The 22,290-nt window shown below is 51.4% G+C and overlaps 1 protein-coding gene across 1 annotated transcript; it reads left to right on the top strand.

Moving 5' to 3' along the window:
* The first annotated feature begins 6,082 nt into the window (after nt 1-6,082).
* LOC116666849 (anthrax toxin receptor 2-like) lies at nt 6,083-20,815 on the top strand. The gene is made up of 8 exons (XM_032490529.1): nt 6,083-6,130; nt 7,200-7,279; nt 7,358-7,426; nt 7,746-7,823; nt 7,922-7,982; nt 16,799-16,894; nt 20,032-20,101; nt 20,677-20,815. The coding sequence occupies exons 3-8, from the start codon at nt 7,376-7,378 to the stop codon at nt 20,813-20,815; spliced, it is 495 nt and encodes a 164-aa protein (XP_032346420.1). The 5' UTR covers nt 6,083-6,130; nt 7,200-7,279; nt 7,358-7,375.
* Nucleotides 20,816-22,290: the final 1,475 nt, after the last annotated feature.

The raw sequence follows: 22,290 nt of genomic DNA, 5'->3' as shown, positions 1-22,290 counted from the left end.
AATCACACAGTAGAACCTTTTCCAGAGAAGGTAGGTGGGTTGAAGACTCTTTGTTTCCTGTATATCTTCTTTGGGAAATTCTCTTCACTGAGGGAAAACGCAGAGAAGAAGAGTTGTGAGAAGGAAAGCGGAAAGTGGTATTGGTAGTGAGGAAAGGAGTTGCCTTGCATTTATGCATAGGAGTGCCCACTAAAAAGTCTGTATTTTGGGTGGGTTGACAGAGTCTCGTGCTTTGCTACCCACAATTGTCACACACAGCAGTGTCTCCCAGATCTACCAAGTTCAGGGGTTAAATCATGGGGATTCCAGCTAGATCTGGGTTCAGATCCATGGAAATTTGGGCAAAATCCTTGACCTGTGAGGGCCTCAGTTTTCTCATCTGTAAAATGGGAGTAATGATGATATCACAGTGTTCTTTTGGAACTGTAAATCATGCATGTAATGTGTCTGGTATACACATACTCCAAGAGTGATAATTCTAGTATTGTTAGAATTACCTGTCTAGTTTACTTGCCATCTCTTGACAGTTTTAGATGCAGCCAAGGGGAGGTAGAAGGAGTGGTAGGGAGGAGAAGGATGCTCTTGGGTATACGGGAATCACACATGTAAATATGACATTCAGGATGTTTAGGGGCATAGAGATCACTGGAGGTGAAATGAAGGAGCTGCCGGGAGTTCCTCAGACTCACATGCCATATGAAAGACATAAGCCAACAGTCACTGGGAGAGAGCCCAGAACAGGGCACCAGCCTAGTATCCCCACTACCATCTGCTGAGCCTTGACAAACCACTTAGCCAATGAGACCACATTTGCCCTCCATAAACTGGACTGGTGCAGACCTGCAGAGGTGTGGGATTGCAAGGACCTTTGAACCCTGGCCAGCACAGCACATAGAATTCCATCCCCCCCCACCCCCACAGGAAGCGGCATGAGGCTCCAACCCCCACAGAGCCTCCTCAATCTCCATTCAGGCACTAAAGTCAGAGCCAATGGTGGTGAGAAGCTGAAAGTAGACCCGGGAAGGGCCTGCAGCTTTCCCTGCTGGTCAGGGCATGTTGATTGTCCAGAACAACAGTGTCCAAGGCATAGTTCTGCCCTTTCCCATGAGTGTTCCCAGAAAAGACCTTCCGTGTCCACAGTGGCTCAGCTTTGCAATTTGTTAAGAAAGAAGGGGGGAAAGTAGCCTGAACAGCACATCCTTTTCCTGCTTGAGGCCACCACTCTTATTGATGTGTCAAAACTGGGGGACTGGGAGAGCCAACATATCAGAATTGCTTAGCCTTTTCCAACCAATACATCCTCCCTCATTCCTTGTATGTCAACCATCCTGGTTTGCCACACCAAGTCCCTCATCCCATGCCCACATGTCGGGTTGGTCACCCCCCCCCAGCACTCATACTGATGCAAGTTGCCCACAGAGTGACCAACTGACGTTACTGAGGGAGTGTGGCAGCCTTCAGCTATGTGCGGTGGGAAAGAGTTGCTAAAGGGTCTGCTGGAAACTGAGGAGGCAAAAACTTTGCCCACCCAGTGGAGGTGCCTCATCCCTCTTACTCAGGTCTTCTTTGTTTTCAGGTCGAGCGGCGTAGGTGACAAATGGAAGGACATTTGCAAATTAGTGGAAAGTATGGTGAAGTGGTACACAAAGTATGTCTGGCATTTTAGTCTGCCGTTCAGAGTACACAGCTCTTTAGACCCGGCGGGCACAGGAGTCCCTGAGGTCAGGAGCACAGAGCCCAGGGTGGTGATCTGAAGCAGAAACAGTTACCAATCACACTGGTTCCACCAGGTCCGGGCAGCTTCCTTGGCTCCTGCCTGGGAGTCAGGTCACGTTGTAGAAGACATAGTCTGTCCAGAGTCATAGATTAGGAAACAGGCAAACCAGTAACATATAACTAAACACTGGGTCAAAGGGTGCCAAGGACCAAAACAAAAGGGCAAAGGAGTTACTTGCAACTTTAAGGAAAAATCAGATATTCTTAAGGGGAAAAAAAAGCTAGTTTTCTAAAGAATGTGGAATTTTGAACTAGATCTTGAAGGATGAGGAAAGACAGGAACCATCGAGGAAACTTCTTGTACAGCGAGGGGTCTGTCTGGCTGGAGAGCAGGATTAACTCAGGGGAGAACTGGAAGATGAGGCTGGATAGCATGGCTTGGGGCCAAGTCCATAGGGTTCATAATGCCAGGCCTAGGGTCTTGGATTCCCTGTTGTGAACGATAGGGAGCTATAGATGATTTTTGGGCAGGGGTCTGACATGATCGAAGTTGGGCTTCAGGAGAAAAGTCTGATAATTATGGCTAAAATGAGTTGGAACATGAACCAGGAGAAGTGAAGAACCCAGCTAGGGACCTATAGGAGCAATTTTGCAAAAACATAATGGGGATCTGGGGGGAGGGAATAGCTCAGGAGTAGAGTCCATGCATAGCATGTACGAGGTCCTGGGTTCAATCCCCAGTACCTCCATTAAACAAACAAACAAACAAACAAACCTAATTAACTCCCTCTCCCAACCCTCCCAAAAGATAATGGGGATCAATGGATCAGAAGTCAGGAAAGGAGGAAAGAGGGAAGTCTGTATATGAATGGCTGCTGAGAGGCAGATCAATTTGTCTGAGATGAGAGGCAGGCAGGGAAGACAGGCGAGGAGGGGAGAGTAGAAGGTCCAATGAGTTTGACATTAAAAGAGAGGCCAGGGGAGAAGGCCCTCTTGCAGGACTGCATAGGAGTCTACCCTCTTGTACTTGTAGGAACGTGTGCATACACCTGTGTGTGTGTGTGTGAGAGAGAGAGGGAGAGAGGGAGAGAAAGGGAAAGACCTCAGGTGTTGGGGAGTAAGGACGGAACATGATGCCACCCAGACCCTCTCTTGCAGCAAGACAGCACATCTTACAGGCCTCCTGACCCTTCACAAAAGGAATGGGAAATTCCAGGGTTTGGGAAATGGGGCCCAAACAGAAGAGCTGGATGGGGACCAGGGAAGTTGGAATATACCCCTTCCTCACTGCTCGGGGGTGTAATTTTGAGCTCCTCACACACACGTGCTTCCTCCCCAGCCCTAAACTGCGAATGTCCTTCATCACCTACTCGAATTATGGCAACGTCCTCCTGCGCCTCACCTCAGACAGGTAAGTGCTGCTTTGATTCCCCTCAAGGGATCAAAGGGCCTCAGGGAGAGGCAGGAGCTGAGAGGTTCCTGGAAGCCCCACGGGGACTCACTGGGTACGGGCTGCGCTGGGTGGGCTCCCCGCAGTGCCCACCTGGACCCCCAGCCCCAGCTCCCTGGCTCCCACTGACCCGTGGCTGCGCTGGCACAGGGCAGACCCCTGTGCGGCTAGACCATCTCTGCCCCCTCTAAGCCCTGCCCTCCGCCTGACCTGATGGTGCCCTTCCCTTTCCTCAGCTCAGTCTGGCTGGGGGGATCTCCTTGATCTGGTGGAGCAGATGTGTGAGTCCTTTATGAACACTGGCCAGCTGCTGTGTGTGCCACTCCCTGCTCTGTGCAGGGTGAGGAGGAGACAGAGTCAGAACCAGGGAGGGAGGGATGGGCGGTGTTAAAGTGCCGGAGACTTCAGGGGAGGGGAGCTGGGTCCCTTGGTGGTACTGAGACAGGGGAATTCCTGAGTGTGGTTCCGAACACCAGGCTAGGCTAGGGTGCGGGGGGAGGCGTGATACACCAGCAGCAGAGGTGGGCCATAGGTGGGCCCAGCAGTGGGTGCAAAGTCCTTGAGGTGGGACAACATGGAGCTTCTGAGTAGCTGGGAGGTTAAGATTCCCATGATGCAAGTGACTGGAACCCCATTCAGTGGGTGACGCACCAAAGATAGGATGAGGACATTTGGGACTGGATGCATCCAGGAATTGTGGCACAGAGCCACTCTTCAGGACCTTCGAGAGAAGCCGGGAACAGCAGGTAAGCAGGAACAGCAAGGCTGCAAGGGAGGGAGTGTGGGGGTGCCATGCCTGAGGACAGCACTCCCCGAGATTGGCTCCCAGGAGAAGGGACTGGGCTTCCTACTCAGTCAGCTAGAGGAAGGCAAAGTTCTGTGCATGTTTGTGGTTCAATTTTAGGAAAGAGACTGGAGTGGGTTTGAAGTGAAAGAAAGCAAGTCTATGAGGAGGGACTCTGGCAGGAGGCAGAGAGAGAGGCAGCGGGGACTGGCTGTGGGGTTCTGGTGGAGGAGCTGCTCATGGGGGAGAGGAAGACCACTGACTTCTCCAAGGCAGGGGCTCAAGGCCAGGACCAAGAGAGCTTTGGTGAAGCTCATGGAAGTCCTCCCTATTCTTCTCTGGAGAGAAGGAGGGGAAGTCTTCTATGACACAGGGTTCGGGAGGTGGGGGAGGGCTTGGAAGAGTCGACAATTTGTGAAATCCTGAGGTGTGGGGGCAGGGGGGTCATTCACCTAAGAAGATATCTCAAAATCAACCATGGTCCTAATGCTTCTGCTCAGGAGGAGCCCACAGAATCTTACTGGAAGCTGAGCTTAGCCTGGGATTGGGCATTCCCAAAAGTGTCCCACAGCCTAGGAGTTTAGGAGTGTGTGGCAGAGGGCTGTGGTAAGCCCTGGTGTGCAGGGTGAGTCTAGAGTGGCCAGTGGAGCCTGATAAGAGGTGTGGCTGGTGGGTCTGCAGAGAAGGTGAGGCCAGGACTGGGACCAGGGATGATGTTTTCTGAGACTTGTCCACTAGGGGGAGCAGGATGGAGATGGCACAGGCCACACAGGGGCTTGCTCTGGGTGCTGGAGAATCCAGACAGCACAGGGACTAGGAAGCCCCAGGGGTGATGGCTTGGTGAGTGAGAACTGGGAAGAGGTGAAGGACCTCATAGGAGTTGAGGGGGTATTTTAAGAGTAGAAGGGTTGCTGAGGGTGCCAGGATCCTGGCGTCCCACTATGAACAGAGCTGGGAGTAGCCCTGGAGGGGCAGCACCAGGGAGAGCCCACACAGGCAAGAACTTCACCTGGCAACGTGCGTCCCGGGCAGGAGGCTGGGGAGGGCTGAGAGTTCCAGCATATTTCAGGGCACGATCAATAAAATGGAAATCTTCCCAAAAGTGCCAAGACAGGTGTCTGGCTAGACTAGGCAAGACTTGGTTTGGCCTCCACTGGCCATTGTTGCCCGTCCTCTCCTCCTGGGCTGGGCTGGGAAGGTCTGGGGCTCTCATATCTCACCACACATCAGAATCTCTTCTGCCCACAGTGAGAAGCCAGGCTTCAGGTCCACATTCTCCTTGGACTTCACGATCCAGTCACATTGGATTAGCCTGAGCTAGCCCCACCCCTTCACGTGTCCCAGCCCACCCCTTGCCGTCTGCTTTAACAGAGGCCAACAGCCCATCCTGGTGAGCTGGGGTCGCTGCTCTCCTCCTGTGTGGACTGCCCTCAGGCCTCTTTTCCAGCCTATGGCCTGTTTCTCCAGGGGCACATGAAGTCCAGGAGCCCCAGCTCTCTAATGAAGCAGCCTGGCCACTTCCTTTAGCTCGGATCCCAAGGGGAAGTGGCTTGGAGGGACCAAGTGGACCTCAGGGGTCAGTGGCAGGGGCTGATAGGAAAGGGCAGGGGTGTCAGCAGGATGACATTTTCCAAACTCAGCTTTGCCTGTTGGAGGGTGATGCGCCCTCATGGGGGAGCCCTTAGGTGCCAGCAGTCCCATCAGTCACGTTGTAAGCACTGGATTCCCAGGTGCACGGCCCTGGGTGACGCCCTCTCACCACGGACAGTCAAGGCAGGGCCCTTGCTGAGTCCCTGAGGGCTGCCTTCCTGGGACAGGGATGAGCACATTGGAAGCCAGACCCTTCCCATGAGACCAGCAAAGCAGCATCCCCATGCTCACCAAACAGGGGACAGAGGAGTCCTGAGCAAGGCCTGTCATGTCAGAGACACGGGCAGGAAGGTCATGATGGGGTGACTTGTGTCCTCTCCTGTCCAGGCAGGTCTGCACAGGGCAGAATGGTGCCAGGACAGGTCTGCTTTGCTTTTTTTTTTTTTTTTTTTTCAGTGTGGCAATCAACTTTCATTCCTCCTCTACCCTTTTTTCTAATTTGTTTCAGAGGAGACATACAAGCTGGCCTTAAAAGACTTAAGGACGTAATAACTTCAGGACCCAGAAACATGCACGAAGGATTGAAAAAGGTACAGACCCTACAGCTCTGAGAATTTATTCTGCTTTATCAAGTTCTTAGATATTACTGGGCATCTCACTGCCCTCCACCCATATTCCTTCATTTTGTTGCAGGCAAATGAGGAGATTGCAAGAGTTTTCTACAGTAGTAAGTTGCCTGCTGCCTCCACTGTGCTCGGGTGGGACAGAGCCAGGCCGGGCCGCAGCGAGGGTTGGTGAACCACCTCGGCCGGTTCCTAGCGCTGCCTCTCGGAGCGAGTTCCTTGCCCTCTCTGCCCTGCAGCTTTCTCCTATGCGCAGTGAGGATGAAACCACCCCAGGGTTGTTCTTGAGAACCAGACGGTTCTTATTATGAGGTGCTTGACCTACAGTCAGGCTGCATGAGGCAGAAGAAGGAAAATACAGGGGCCACGAGCAGACAGGGCTCAGTTGAGGGAACAAAGGCCTTGATGTCCCTCTGGCTGCCCACACCTGTGTCCACCCCAGTTCCGGCTCGGCACCTTGCCCTTCAGCTTCTGCCCTTGGGTAGACTCTCATCCTGTGACTGAGTCTTTGACAGTGGGAAGGGCAGTCCTCAGCCTTGAACCCTCAGCTCCTGGACTGCAGGGTTGTGGCTCTTGTCAGAAGAGATGTGTGGCCTGCAGGGAAAGGTGGAAAGCTGGGTGGGGGCTGCTGTCCAAGCACCCTGACCTTGAGTCCTGAATGGCAGGACCCACAGAGCCAGCAGGAAAGACCGCAGGCGCTGCCCGGGCTGGAGCCCAGTTCCTGCCTTTGCTCGCCAGAAAGGCTGGTCCTTGTCCAGGGAGGTCGCTGGTGTGGCCTTTCAGGGCCAAGGCTGTGCCATCTGGTCATAGTGAGGGTTCACCAGGAAGAGCTCTGAGCAGCTCTCAGGCTCCTCATCTGTCAAGTGGGTCCTGGGCCTCGGCCCCTTCTCCCTCCAGGCGTTCTGGATGGCGGGCGCTCGGGTGGGGCTGGCCTCTCCCCAGGGAGGGGCGTGGGGAGCAGTGCTGTGGGCCTGGCAGCCTGAGGCAGGGCCCTCCAGTGCCTTGCTGACCAGACCGTTCCCTGCTTCTTCTGCAGACAAGAAGGCTGCCAGCCTGATTTTCACTGTGACCGCTGGGCCACTCCTGCCAACAGATTTACGGAAATCCAAGAGCGAAGTGAGTCCAATCCATCATTCCCAGCTTTGTGCTCCATGTGCTTGTGTGATTGATACTCAAAGCCTTTCTTTCTCTTAGGCTGACAGGGCTCGGAATATGAAGGCCAAGGTTTACAGCCTGGGTATAAAAGACTATCAGAGAGACCAGGTAATTCAGAACAGGTAAACCAGTTGGGGAAGGCTTTCAAAGGCAGTTGTCCCACGGTCACCCCGAGGATGGCCCTCTACCCACCCCAATGTTCAGACAGCAGACAGCCATTGCAGATGAGCAACGAGTGTTGTGTAGACCTGCACACCAGAGGTGCGGGCACAGAGCTTCCCGGTCCCTAACGATGGGCTGCTGGCAGATGCCAGGCGGTGGCCCTTGGAGTCTAACACGGCAGGAAGCAAGAGCCTGTCTCCTGGGATGGGACCTGCTAGGTCCTCAACCCCTGGCTGTGGGCTAAGTCGTCTCCTCTCCCTTGCAGTTGATTCAAATTGTTGCAGGAAAGACCCAAATGTATGAGATACCCCAAATCCCTGACAACGAAGGCTTTCTTATATCGGTGAGTGTGGGCTGAATGTGAGAAGGGGGGTGGGGTGGTTTCTCACCATGGCCACGCCTGTCACTCTCCCTGACCCCGCCGCCATCCCTGTGTTCCAGCTGGTGGGAAATTCCTGTAAGGAAGTTATGGGTGGAGACACATTCTACGCCTGTGTGGGAGGTCAGTGCTGGGGTCACTGTCGTCGGCAGCACGGTGTTTGTGTGAGTGTGGTGTGGGGGGGGTTGGTACTGTGTTGTGAATAGAGCGTGTGTGTGTGTGTGTGTGCCTGAGGAGATTTTACAAAAATGTGGCAGGTATGTTATTGTGCCCTGAGTATGAGTTTATGTGAGATGTACCTGCTGGGGGCTGCGGTGTGATTATGTGTGTAATTGCCATTTCTTCCGTTTTAACTAAGATACACTTGACATACAGCTCTGTATAAATTTAAGATAAACCACGCAATGACTTGACATACATTTACTGGGAAATAATTACCCCTGTAAGTTTAGTACAATTGCTTTTTTTAAACTCAAAACCAAAAGTTTAATTAAGAAATAAGAAAAGATAGTTTTTAAACCCTGAACATAACACTAGCAAATGAAACCCACAATATATAAAAAGGACAACACATCAAGATTAATTAAGGATCACCCTAGAAATGCGAGTCTGATTCAATATTTAAATTATCAATATAAATTGCCACATCAGCAAAATGGAGACGGGAACATGATTATCTCAATGGATGATGAAAAAAATTGGACACAGTTCGATTCCAGCATCATACTAGGAACACGGCCTGACATAAGGCATCACACGAATACTCACAGCCAGCATTACACCCAATGGTTAGATGGGGAAGGCCTCTCCCTGAGGTCTGCGACTGGACAAAGATGCCCTCTCTCCCCTGGGAGGGTCCCCGCATCAGTGTGGTGAGTTCCCTGTGCAGGTCCTTTTCTGATAGGAGCCCTCTCTCTGCAGTGAGCACTGTGTGTGCCAGCTCATGTGTCCACATCACTGGGGTTTGTGCAGCTGAGGCGGGGGGACGAGCCAGTGCTTCCCCAGGGACCAGCACTCAGCTAGATGCAGCTGGATGCGGACCCGGGAGCTGGTCCTGGCCCCATGCTCCGAACTGCAGGGCTGCAGTGCACAAGGCCGGGGGTCAGACGGGGCAGTGTCCGTTCCTGAGCTCTGCTGCCCACAGGCATGGACTGAGGCAAATTGCTAAATATCTATGAGCTCCACTTCCGTCCCCTAGAGGTAGAAATAACACCCACCATCAGATGTGCAGTGAGACGTAGTCCAGTGGCGTTCACAGTGACCCGCACAGGATCTAGAAGCTGGGGCCCCTCACCACCAGGAGCTGGTGCTCAGATTCCATCACTGACCACAGCTCCGCCCCCACTCCCATGTCAGCCCAGCTTGGGGGCGGGAAGCTGTTTAAGAACATCCAGGGGGAAGGGGCTCCAGCTGAGCCCGCTGTTGCTGGCAGCTGTCAGACTCCTCCTGTCTTCTGACCCTGGGACCTGGGGTGTGGATGTGGGCCCGAGACCCCACACACGGAGGGTTCTGGTGCCACGTGCCAGCCGTGCAGCGGCCTGACAGCTGCAGGTCTCTGCTTGTGTCCCTGGGACACACACAGGCCTGTCAAGCCCCAGTTGTCACCTATGCCCTGGGATGGCCCAGCCGAGGTGACAGGTGCCCGCTGCACCCCTTCTGCCTGCGTGGCCCAGCAGTGCTGCTCTGACCTTTAAAACTGCTGTCATCTTGTCGAAAGCTGCCACACAGCATGACAGTTCCTTGGACAGGAAGCTCAGGGCAGGAACCTGGACCCCAGTAAAGTCGGACCTGTTCATCAGGGTGTTGCTCTGAATGAGTCAGTGGGCCGGCTGTGAGGAGGCCGGGACGGGGTGAGCATGAGGCACTCGGCCTCCTCAGCCTCTTGGGCTCTCTCCTGTGCTGGTCAGAGGCCTCTGCTGGCCTCCCTGCCTCCAGGCCTGTGCTCCAGCCCATCCTGTGCCCAGGGCCCGAGGGGCTGAGAAGGCCACTTGCCTGACCCAGCCTGAACGGGGAGGCTGAGGCCCCCTAGCCGGACAGCGGGGCCCTCCAAGCTCCAGCCTCTGCTTTAAGCCCACCTGCTGCAGAGACAGGGGAGTGCGGGGCATGGGGGACTAGGCTTCCTGCAAAACCTTCCTCAGCGTTACAGGCTGCAGCCCACCCAGCCTTTTAGACCTTACCCCCAAGGCACCTTAATCCTGAGGGCTTTCCTGGTCCACTAGCCCCTCTGGCTTCCCTCAGCCCTTGATCCTCTCCTGTTATTAGTCATTTGTCGGCCAGTATGTACCGTGATTGCTGTTTCACTGTCTCATGTTCACTGTTTCATGGCTTTGTTTTTTAATTTTTGTCGTTCAGTTCATTGTTTTTTCCCATCATTTTAGTATGAAAAATTTTAGTCCTCCAGCAAAGTGGAAACCATCGCACAATGGACACCCTTATCCCCATTACCTGGATATGTGATTTCTATCCGACAGCATTCATCGTTTATCACGGGGCTCCCTCACCCCCAAGCCCTTCTTCTGCATCTCTTTTAACTGAGGAACAATTTTTGTTGAGTTCTCTTTTTGAAATGCAGCAAACTTAAGTGTATCGTTTGATTAGTTCTGACACGACACGTGTGTAACCCCAAACCCCATGAAGACTGAGAACACTACAGTTGTCCCCAAAAAGTCCCCTCAGATCCCTTGCCTGGTAGTTCTGACCTCAGCCTCAGAGGAAGCTAATCTGTGATTGTTTCCTCCTGTTGATGAAAATTCAATTAAAAATCAAGTTAAGAAGAAAAATATGAAATTTTATTGGAGCCAAACTGAGGATTAATACCCAGTAGACAGCCTCTCAGAAAGCACTGAGAACTGTTCCACCTCTTAGAAGTCACTATCTTTGCAAGACAAAGAATGGGCCATCAAAATAACACACTGGTTTTTCCATAAAACTCACCAAGGACACGTACACGGTCCAGGTGAACACGTCCAAAGTGAGCAGTAAGTCACTCTGAGCCCCTATCGAGCTGGGAAAGAACAAAGCGAGAAAAAAATCTTTTATGGTCAAGGGGGCACTCCCAACTTTGAGCAGCTCTGGTTCACGTGAAATGCAGACGCTCCCTGCACAGGAGGGAGGGGAGGCAAGGGAGGAGAGCCCACTGGTGAACGCAGGAGACGATTTTACTCTTTAACTTTTTTGTCCTGCCTTAAAATATACATTTTATTGTTATCACTCAGTAGGCTAGTTTGCTGCTTTAGAACCTCTCCTCCCCTCCTTTACGTGGGATGAACGCGGTGTCTGGCCTGGGGCACTCGGCGATGTGGCTTGGGGATTCCTCCCTCCTATGTGTTTGCTGGGTTTGGATTTACTTTGGGCTTTGACCCGGGGGTAGGCTGGAGGTGGCGGCACCTGGCCCCTCTTTTTCCCGTATGTGGCTGGGCCCAGCGAGTGTCTGCAAAGAAGCCCAGCAGGTGGGGCACAGCGGTGGGGGCCATAGTTGGACACAGCGCAGAGCACGGAGTCCCTCTGAGGTCCAGCCTCCAGGTCTGCATCATGGCCGGGAGACCCTCTGTGGGGGTGGGTGGGGCAGGAGGACTGTGCAGCCAGGGACCCTCCTGCAACCAGCCTGGGTAGCCGCTGTCCCTCCACTGTGATAAGATTCCCTCGTGTCCCATCCACTGTCTCCAGAGATAACAACCACAAGCAGTTTGTCTTTTACATGTAAATACTTATCTAAATGTACTTTACAAGGATATTTTTACATAATGGGATCATGCAATAGATAATAATTTCCAAATCTCTGCACAGTGCCCCATTGCATAGATGGGCCAATTGACTTCATTAGTCTCCCTTGGTCAATATTTAGATTGTTCCTAATAAGTCGATACTACAAGTCACATTGTAGGGACCATCCTGTGTCAGGAATTCCCAGGAATTAAGACCAAAGTAGAACTGCTGCCTAAAGGTCAGTGTCCAGTTTCTCTGAAAGCAGCTGAGCCAAGCGGCACGCGGTGCTCCCAGACCCGCCCTCCCCAGAGCAGGTCCCGCCCACCCGTGCGCCCTTGTCAGCCTCCTGCAGTCAGATGCCTTCTCTGTGCTCAGCCCCACCGGCCTTCTCTGGCAGACACCTGCCTTCCCAGCTCCTCTCTCTCTCTGAAGCTGCAGGGCCACCTGGTATAAAACTTTTCATCCAGAGAGAAAGTTCTGTGTTCCAGAAAGGCTCAGTATCCCACAGGCTGTTGGACTTCTGGTGGGCAGCAGCGCTGTCCATGGGAAATACGGCCCTGGAAGCCAATTTTAGTCCTGTCTGTAACTTCATTTTCATCCTGTGGTTGTAACTGTTGGAGGAATCAGAATATTAGGTGTTGGGAAACAGAAAAGGCTGCTACCTGGACAAAGAAAATTCCTTTATTTTGAAGTCTCTTCTGCTCAAAAATCTGAAACCATCACCCCGCCTTCCTCTTTGGAGACTTGCCAGAGTTCAGAAGCCCCCCTTTGAGAGGGGCAGTGCCTGGGGCAGAGGTGAAGCGGCCCCTGACCAGGGCTGAAGGGCAGCGGGACACAGGGAGGAAGGAGGGCATCAGGTGGAAGGGAGCACGCACTGCTCCTGAGGGGCCGGCAGAGGCTGTGCGCAGGGCTGTCCAAGGGCCCTGTCCCCGGCTGCTGCCCTCCCTCCCAACACATACACGGAGGAGGAGGCTGGGCTCACCCTTCGCCCTGAGGCTGGTACGGCCAAGTGCCCAACGGAGCTTTTTGGGTCCAGACTCACAGCCCCATGAGCTGAAGACCACATCTCAGGGTATCAGAGAGGGCTTGTCCCGGGAGAGCAGGGTGATGGATGTTCAAAACTAAGACAAGAGCAGAGGTGGTGAAAATGGGTGCTGGCTTGGTGTTCGAGATCAGATCCTGGCCCTGTAACTGCCAGGGGCCAGAGGTTACCTCCTGCCCTATCTTAGCTCCAGTTTCCCTCTCTGTAAACTTGGAGTCGTAGGTCATGCCTAGTTCATGGGATTCGGGGAAATTCAGGTAGAAAGTGTAAAGATGGGAGCATAGTAGATGCTCATTTGTGGGCAGTGTCATTTTGAATGAGCATAGGGACTACATGCCTTGGCCTGACACAGATTTCCCACTTCTGGTTCCCTATGGCTTTTTGCTTGTGGCAGGAAGGTTATACTGGCTCTTTTTGCCTCATCTAGCACCCAACCTCTCCATATTCAGACAGCTGAGGTTTCCCTTCTCTGCTTATATCTAATTGCTATATGGTTTATTAGTTTAGGGTTCTGGCTTGCAAAGAAGCACTTCTTTGCAATAAATAACCCTAAAATGTAAATTGCAAACTATCCTCTGGGAGACAGAGGAGCAGCCACCCTGCTCAGGTTGGACCACGTTATGCTGGCAAATGTGTGTGTGCAAGACACTGTCCCAACCACTGCTTCCAGGACAAATACGGATTCCCATGCCATGGTGTGCAGGACCTTTGTGAAATGTGAGCAGGGAGGGTGCAGCCTGGCAAAATTGGGGCTGGAAGCAGCATTGGGCTGTTGGTTACTAGACATGGGTGAGGATGTGCCACCATTTAGGGACACCAAAGATGTCCTGATTGGGCCAGGTGCCTGATCTTAGCACAGGGTGAAGATGGCCTTCCCTACTCTTTCTCAAAGCCTCAGGGCTCTCCCCACTCTCCCATGTGCTCAGGCTCTTCCAAGGTCAGGGTCACTGCCATCAGTTACCCCTGGAGACCAGGTAAGTACCATGAATAAGAGGAGTGGGCCTGGCCAAGCCAGGATGATTAGTTGCAGTGTGAGGGGTCCTGGAAGGAAGGCAGTTGCTGAGCCATCATGGAACCTTCTGAGCTGAGGAGGACAGTGGCCTGTCCCTAGTCAGTGGTTCATATGCAGAAATGCAAACCCACTGACGCCAGATTTCCCATTTTCCAAAACAAAGCTAGTAATCTGGATTCATAGGGAAAATAGACAGACTATTACTTGTTTTGAATTATTTATTTTCTAGTTATTTTTTATATTGAGTTGATTTATAATATTAGTTTCAGGCTTTTTGCTTGTGGCAGGAAGGTTATACTGGCTCTTTTTGCCTCATCAGAAGGCAAGACAGCGCTCAGGTGTGTAACATATGGATTCAAAACTTTTATGAACCATACTCCATTTAAAGTTATTATAAAATATTGGCTATGTCCCCTGTGCTGTACAAAGTATCTTATAAATCATTCATTTTACACATAGTAGTTTGTAGTTCTTAATTCCCTGCCCATATCTGGCCCCTCTCCCCTTCCCTTTCTCCACTGGTAACCACTAATTTGTTCTCTGTATCTGTGAGTCTGTTTTGTTTTATTCACTATTTTATTTTATTTTTTTAGGTTCCACATATAAGAGATAACATACAGCATTTGTCTTTCTCTGACTTATTTCACTTAGCATAGTACCCTCCAGGTCCATCCATGTTGTTGCAAATGGCAGCATTTCATTCTTTCTTACAGCTGGGTAGTGTTCTATTGTATGTGTAACACATCTTCTTTATCCAGTCATCTGTGATGGACATTTAGGTTGCATCCATATGTTGCCTACTGTAAACAATGCTGCTGTGAACAGTGGGGGTGCATGTATCTTTTTCTTTTTTTTTTTTTTAACATTTTTTAATTGAGTTATAGTCATTTTACAATGTTGTGTCAAATTCCAGTGTAGAGCACAATTTTTCAGTTATACATGAACATATATATATTCATTGTCACATTTTCTTTTTCTCTGTGAACTACCACAAGATCTTGTATGTATTTCCCTGTGCTTTACAGTATAATCTTGTTTATCTATTCTGCATTTTGAAATCCCGGTCTGTCCCTTCCCACCCCGACCCTTGTTAACCACAAGTTTGTATTCTATGCATATATCTTTTCAAATTAGTGTTTTCTATTTTCTTCAGCTATATAGCCACAGGTGGAATTGCTGGTTCATATGGTAGTTCCATTTTTAGCTTTTTGAGGAAACTTCATACTGTTTTCTACAGTGATTGCGTTTCTCTTATGATTAGTGATGTTGACCACCTTTTCATGTGCCTGTTTGTCTTCTTGGGGAAAAAAATGTCTATTCAGGTCATCTGCCCATTTCATAATCAGGTTTTCCTTTTTTTTTGATATCAAGTTTTATTACCTGTTTATATGTTTTGGATATTAACACCTTATCCATTATATCATTTACAAGTATTTTCTCCCATTTATTAGGCTGTCTTCATTTTGTTGATGTTTTTTTCCCGTGCAAAAGCATTTAAGTTTAAGTAGGTCCCATTTGTTTATTTTTGGTTTTGTTTACTTTGTCTTAGGATACTGATAAAAAACACATATATGTATCACTATGATTTATGTCAAAGAGTGTTCTGCCTCCTTTTCCTTCTAGGAGCTTTATGGTTTCCACTCTTATATTTAGCTCTTTAATCCATAAAGAGTGTATTTTTGTAGGTGGTGTGAGAAAATGGTCTAATTTTATCTTTTACATGTAGCTGGCCACTTTTGCATGCACTACTTATTGAAGAGACTGTCATATCCCCATTGTATATTATTGCCTTTTTTGTCATAGTTCAATTGATCACATGTGCATGGGTTTATTTGGGGTCTCTCTATATCTTTGTGTTGGTTTCTGCATCAGTACCATACTGTTTTGGTTACTGTAGCTTTGCAGTATATATGGGGCATCATACCTCCAGCTCTGTTCTCTCTCAAGAAGTTTTTGGCTGTTTGGCGTTGAGAAAGTGTGCAGCTTTTAAACATGGGGTCCAATTTTTTGAAGTCCTAACAAAATATGTCATCAGGCCAGCTTCAGCCCACTGGCCAAGAATCTATTTTCTGCAAGCAGAGAATTTGCAAACTCTGTCTTGATATGATAGGAGCTTCAGGGAGACCTGAAGCAGGAGGAATCAGGACTGCCAGGGCCAAGGATGTGCTGGCATTTCTGAGGAATGTTCCTGGAGTTAATTGACGTTGGGTAAATCAAGCATTTGGGATTTGAATAACCAGCCTGGGCCAGGAGGCAGGGGTGAGGCTAATGCCCTGGGGCTTGCAGCAGGAAGACTTGCATGTTATCCTGGCCAGCTCCTCGGGGGCCAGGCCCACTAGCTGCCCTCTCTGGATCCCCTGGTATTTGCTTCAGGAGCCAAAAATCCCCAGCAGCCTGGCAAGGGGCTATAGCCCAGAACTGCACCTTAGCAAATCATTGTCTCCCCCCCTGGCAGAAGGGGGTGCTTGATGGATCTCTGGGGTGGAGGAGGGTGAGGCACTTCAAGGGTCAGGAAGAGGGAGGGGACGGGCAGTCACTGCAGACTTCAGAACCACAGCTAAGACAGGATTTCACCTTCTGCAGGAGACTCTCCTGTGCAGGCTCCTTGCCTCTTTGCTTGACTCACCCAGGTCCTGGCCCTGCTCCTGGGATCTCCATCCTGCCATAGGCACAGAGAAACGCAGGGAGGAGGAATAGACCCCCACAAGTGTCAGAAAGTCCCACTGGCACCCAGAATTGTATGATCAGCTCAGACAGAGGTCAAGGCTGTCTTCAGCCCACCTTGTTTTGATTTCTCTGTCATTTATATAAAGGAGGGCCTGGTGGAGAGCCCTGCCTGCACACCTTAGGGAAGATCTTGGGACTTCTCAGTCAGAAACCCATGGCCAGGTTTGTCCCTGTGGAGGGGACAAGATTGATTGCCTTTAATGAGCTTGATGAGTAATGGCAATAGTGAGAGGGCCCCCAGGTGCTCAAAGCCCAGCTCCACCACCTCTGAGTGAACCGTCAGTGACAACAGGTGAGCCCAAGGCGCAGAAAGATGTTGGTTCAGACACAACTGCTTCCTCATAGGAGTCCCCTTGGAACTCAGTTATGGGGTGTCTTGTCATAATTACGAGATCAGAAGGAAGACAGTGCTCAGCCCCTCCTAACCCAGACCTCTGGTTGTTGCCCTTGCAGAACCCTACCAACTTGGATTTTTTGCATATGGCCTTATTCAAAGTAAAATTCCAGACTATGCTTGCAGATATAATTTGGACAAAACCGAAGTCTACAGTAAGTACCAACCTTTGTGCCTGCAAGGGACACTCTTCCCACACTGCACCTCATTCCCTCAGCCAGCTTAGACTTCAAACCCCTTGCTGGCCATTCACTGTGGACCATGTGAGGACAGAGGCAGCTTGGACAAGTGGAAGGAAGGACCTGGCTGGGGACCCTGGCCACCTTTTCCTTCATATGCAAAGCCAGGAAGTAATCAATCTCCCAGCATAGTAGGAGTATCTTGGAGCATGTCTTACACCTTTCAAGGCTGGGTTTGGGGTAGTGGGCCTCCCTCATTGCTGTACTCCCCTAAACCTTTCTCAGCTCTCACTTCCCTTGAGAGGCAAGGATCTGAACCGCAGGAGTCTGCTGGTAGGATGTGGAGGCAGCCCCAGGGCCCTGAGTCTGTGTCAGGTGCACTGGTAGCTCTCCCAGGAGGGTGCGGTACCTTGGATTGAGAGAGGATACCATCTGGGCCCTGGAATCCTGGCTCAGGCCCACATTACATGTGTGACCGTGACCTAGTGAGTGTTCTGTTGTCAGCCTCTATTATCTGTACTATAAAATGGGACCAATACGGCAGGTGCGCTAAGTACTGTCATGAATGTAAAGCTGCTATTTGGAAATACTCAGGCGTCAGGTGTTCCTCCATGATGGGTTCGTGGCCTGAGGAAGCACACAGCTGGGGCAGCATCTGTGCCCTCGGCACTGAGGTCCCTCGGTGCTGAGGTGGGGCTGATATCCCCGCCCCACAGAGTGCTTAGGGACAGTGGGACTTTCTGCTTCCCCCTTAACTCTCCCAGTAAGCTCCCTGATACATTGGTTTGATATAATTAGATGACGTCTCATTGCAGGGCCATCTGGTCAGCCCAGAGCAGCACCTCTCACCCAGCACATTTCTGGGCCAGCTCACCTTCATCCACGGGTGAATAGAATGGGCAGGACTCTGCCACTGCCACACTCCTGCACCACACAGTGTGTAGATGGCTTCAGGGAGTTAGAATCCCCTTGGTCTGTATTTTTTCAAGAGTGGTTAGGAGCTTAGAAAATCATTTACATGGAGAGCTAATGTTTACTGAGAACCTATGACATCAGTTAATGTGCTAAGTGTGTTATATACATTATCTCAATTAATTCTCAAAAGACCTGTTGTTATTCTTTTGTTTGGATCTGGAACCAAGGGAGAGGTGATTAACGTGTTTGCCCAAGGCCAGGAGTTGGTGCATCAAGAGGTGGAACGAGGACACAGGTGATCTGATTGCCTAGTCTGGACCTTCCGCCTGACTGATGACAGTCCTTGAGTGAAGCTAGACACAGCCTATCCTCCAAGAAGCGTGTTCAGATGTTTCCTCTGCTCCTCAGCAGTGTTGTTTTCCCGCCCTGGAGATCACCAGTGTTTCTCTCTGAGGTAGACCAGCAGCGAGTCTCACACAGAACAGCCCATCCCACAGTCCTGGGCTGCCTTGCTGATCACCCTGCTGCATGTAGTTGGAGGCTGGCCAGAAGTGGTGGATCAGAGCTGTTTATTGCCAGGAGCCCTGATGCACCAATGAGGTTTGATTTGGTCTCTAATTGTATTTCCCTCTTATTAAAACACCTGGGAAAACATTTTAGCAAACATGGAAAAGCATAACAAGTTTTAAATCAGTATTTCTATGTTTTATTGTCAATCTTTAGTGTATTGTGATTTTATATATTAACAAATCTTTAAAATATGGCAACGGAATTATTTGGTTTAATCAGTTCATATCGGTTAGAAAGCTCCTCCCCAGTCAACCATGCTTTTCTGGCCCCTCAGTAGGCGAGGTGCCTGCCCTCCTTCTCGCTGCTCTGTGAACGCTGTGGAAAGTTCATCACATTTCCTTGGGGTTCTTTTCACAGTAATCCCAGCCATCACACCCCTCAGGCACAAATGCTTTCCCTCACGCATACTTGGTGATTAGTTTCACTGTCAGCACTCATGAAAGGATAAAACAGTTCAGAAGTTCATAGCTAGTCTGACAAGTGAGTCATGGCAAAAAGCTGGTCACCTAGAAGTGAACCCTCCGTAGGGAACAGGCCTGACCTGTGGCCACAGTCGGGGGTGTGAGGAGACTTAGGGCTCAGGAGAGAGAAAGTTCCACAGCTGCCAGCTGTGAACTGTCTGAGCCCCGTGAGTGCCACCTCCCAGCTCTGCCAAATAACAGAACACACACCCACACAGAAGCCCTGCCCCCTCCCCAGGCTCCCCGGTGTCAGTAAATGGCACCCCCACCCCCAGGAACTCAGGTCACTTACCTGCACATCGTCCTGGATCCCCCTTGGCTCCCACCTCCTCATCCAGTCCCCCCCGCATGTCCTGCTGCCTCTGTGTCCAAACACATCTGGACCTGTCAGCCCCTCGACTGACTCTCTGTAAAGCCCCAACCCCTTCCCAGGGCTCCCGAGGCCAACCCCCCCCCCCCCACTCACCTCTTTCCCCTCAACCAGCTCAGCTAGTTACACCTCAGGCCTCTGCACAGGCGCCCACAGCCTCGGCCTCTCTCCTCTGGGACTTTCCCTGGCCGTCCCCTCAGCTGGCCTCAGCTCCGGGCCTACCACCTCAGAGAGACCTTATCTTACTGGGAATTTTCAGTAATATACAAAAGTATGAAAGTTGTACAGGGCACTTGAAGCCGCCTTCACCTACCTTCAGTGATGGTCAACCCCAGCCAGTCTAGTTTTACTGATCCCTCACCATTGATTATTTTGAACCAAATCCCAGACATCACACCATTTCCTGTATAAATATTTCACTTTCTCTTAAAGAAAAATTGTCTTTAAAGACAGGACAGGTCACCTGTTCTTAAACAGCTGTCCCTTCCCTTGTGTATTGACGTCACAGCACTTTTCATTTTAGCATTTGTTTGTTCATTGTTTGTTACTTTATTGTCTGTCTCCCTCCCCAGTCCCTCCAATGTCAGGCCCTGGAGAGCAAGGTGTCTTCCTGTCTTGTCCCCACTAAACCCCCAAGCCCTGCACAGTGCCTGGTGCACGGGAGGTGTCAGAACAGGGCAGAGAAGAGAAGCTGCTCCTGCCAAAGTGTGAGCTCGGCTCGCCAAGGGCAGGCAGAAGGGGAGGGATGGATGGATGGACAAGTCCATTGACATTCTTTTCTTGTGGTTTTCTTTTAGCTAAAAGACCCAACTCTGTGACTCATGAGAAAATAATTTGCGATGGACATGTTTTTGAGAAGCGTGGACAGTAAGTGTTCAGGGCTGGGAGCCATTTAGGCAAGTTTTGCCACCACGAGAAGTCCAGAATGTGGGATGCACGCTTTTCTCAGGCAGCACGTGTCTGTCTCCAGGAGGGTTCAGGGCTTCCTCCATACCTGCCCTGGTTGGTGGTCCCCTGGGATGCTCAGGGATCTGCCATGGTCCAGGCTCTGCAGAGGAGGGCAGGATGTGTGAGATGATGTGCAGCAAGGATGGTACCTTTACTCCAGGCAGCTTTTTCGAGTGAAGCCAACATACTCAATAAATACAGAGGAGTCGGGATGGTGACACTGTAGTGCCATCCCTGGTCACTTAGCTCATGGCTGCGAGGTCCTCTGATTCCACACAGGACTCCTCTTTGCCTGGGCAGCCTTCATTGCAGTGGTTGACTAGGTAGTGCTTGGGGACGAGCTCTCCTTACCCTTGCTGTCTGCCCTCCGGTAGCCCCGAATGCCTGATGTTCAAAGTCATCACAGCGAGGAGAGCTGGGGCTACAGAATGAGCCAAGTGTGAGAGCTGCGTCAGTCCCAGCTCCTGGTCACATCTGCACTTTCTGTGCTTTAGGGTGGTTGAGGTTGATTACACTCTGGACCAGGGCAACTCCTTCAGTGAGCGAAAGTTGAAAGTCACCAGCAAGGACTGTGTGAGTAACATGTTCGGGCTTCAGCCTCCCTCCAGGGCTGTCCAGAGAATCTGCTCTTGAGGGGCAGATAACCAGGGGATGCAAGACAGGGGAATAAACTCACTAGGGAAGGACCAGCACGTAGCCTCTGCAGACAGGCACCTTGGGCAGCATTTCACAGCCAGCTCAGTGCTCTTAGCCCTTTATTGGGAAGTTGTCCCCCCACTCAGGTTTGTGAAATTCCCTGGAATGCTTCTATAAGACTCATGGAGTACAGCCAGCTATCCAGGTCCTGGAGAAATTCTGCTATCTCTGTGAACCAAGTATCGTTGAAGGCACGTGGAAGGGACAAATTAGAGAACAGACTTCAGAAACAGTGCTGAGGCTCTGCCTAACCTGGACACACCTGGCCACCCCCACTGGCCCAGGCCCTGTGATGGGGAGCTCTGAGGTCCATCCTGGATTCCAGCTGCGGTGAGCAGGAGAGGCTGGGACACTGTGTCCTAGGAGACAGAGTGCAGGACCTCTGGGACGCTCGGGTCCTCCAAATCGGGTTCCCGGGCACAGGGGTTGGGAGGACTGGACCAGCTGTGGCTGAGCACAGTCAGGGACTGTTTCCATGTTGGTGAAGCAGCTGGGAGGGCTCTGAACCCACTCCTGACCATCACAGCCCCCACCTTTTGAGCCTGTCTGGAGACACTGGCTGTCACTTTGCAGATATCATCAGCCACCCTGTGCCTCTCCTCCTTTCTCGTGCTCCTCAGCTGTTCCTCTGTCCTGACTTGCTCTGGTCTCTGCAGAGAGACTCTCTCCTCTGTCGGTGGGGAAGCTGTCACGGCCGTGGGGAGGGCGGGGGTTCATCTCGGGGAGAGGAAGCTGGGAACACAGGGATGCTCTCCTAAGACCCACTTTTCCAAGCTCCACATCATCTGGGCACCTTAGACCGGGGCTGCCCAAAGCGGACCACAGAGAGCATTAGGCTGGAGTGAGGTTTCCCCCGGGGGGAAGGACACCTGTGCCGAATGGCCACCGCCCTGGTGTCCAGTACCAGCTGGTGAGGGTTCCAACCATGTGACAGTCTCCCTGTGTCTGTCTCCCTTGTCCCTGCACATCCCCCTGCAGATCAGAGACTGAACCTACACATTTCCCACCAGGGTCCCACTCCCTGCAGCCATCCATCTGCAGGCACATTTAAGAGAGAACTCAGGAGCAGCCTGGGGCACCGGCCCAGCACAGGGTCCCCTCAGCCTGACTGGACCTCTGCTTTTGGCCGCCCTGTTTCCTGGGCACAGGCTCTCTCTGCCCACATCCCTGCCCTGCTTCTCTGAAGCAGAGCACTTGACTTAGGGAAGGCTGTGCAGTGCGCGAGACCTCGGATGCAGCACACGTGCCCGTGGTTATGAACAACAGCACAAGAACAGATCTCGTTCCTTAAGCCCCCACCTGGGCCTGGCGTGTGCTGGGACTGTCTGTGAGCGCTCTCTGAAGCTCTCAGGTGCCCGCCATTTCCTCACTGCAGGTGTGGGGACAGAGGCTCAGAGAGGTGGAGTAGCTTT

This window comes from Camelus ferus, chromosome 11 (assembly GCF_009834535.1).
Source record: "Camelus ferus isolate YT-003-E chromosome 11, BCGSAC_Cfer_1.0, whole genome shotgun sequence".
In the NCBI taxonomy this organism is placed as follows: Eukaryota; Metazoa; Chordata; class Mammalia; order Artiodactyla; family Camelidae; genus Camelus; species Camelus ferus.
Note: the sequence above shows the minus strand (reverse complement) of the source record. Positions and strands in the feature narration are given on the sequence as shown.

Bases quoted from the DNA above. Each gene is read 5' to 3' on its own strand.
- LOC116666849 (XM_032490529.1), top strand. From the start codon at position 7,376: ATGAAGGCCAAGGTTTACAGCCTGGGTATAAAAGACTATCAGAGAGAC. The intron at 7,824-7,921 runs GTGAGTGTGGGC...CCTGTGTTCCAG, and splicing joins ACGAAGGCTTTCTTATATCG to CTGGTGGGAAATTCCTGTAA. The intron at 16,895-20,031 runs GTAAGTACCAAC...GTTTTCTTTTAG, and splicing joins GGACAAAACCGAAGTCTACA to CTAAAAGACCCAACTCTGTG.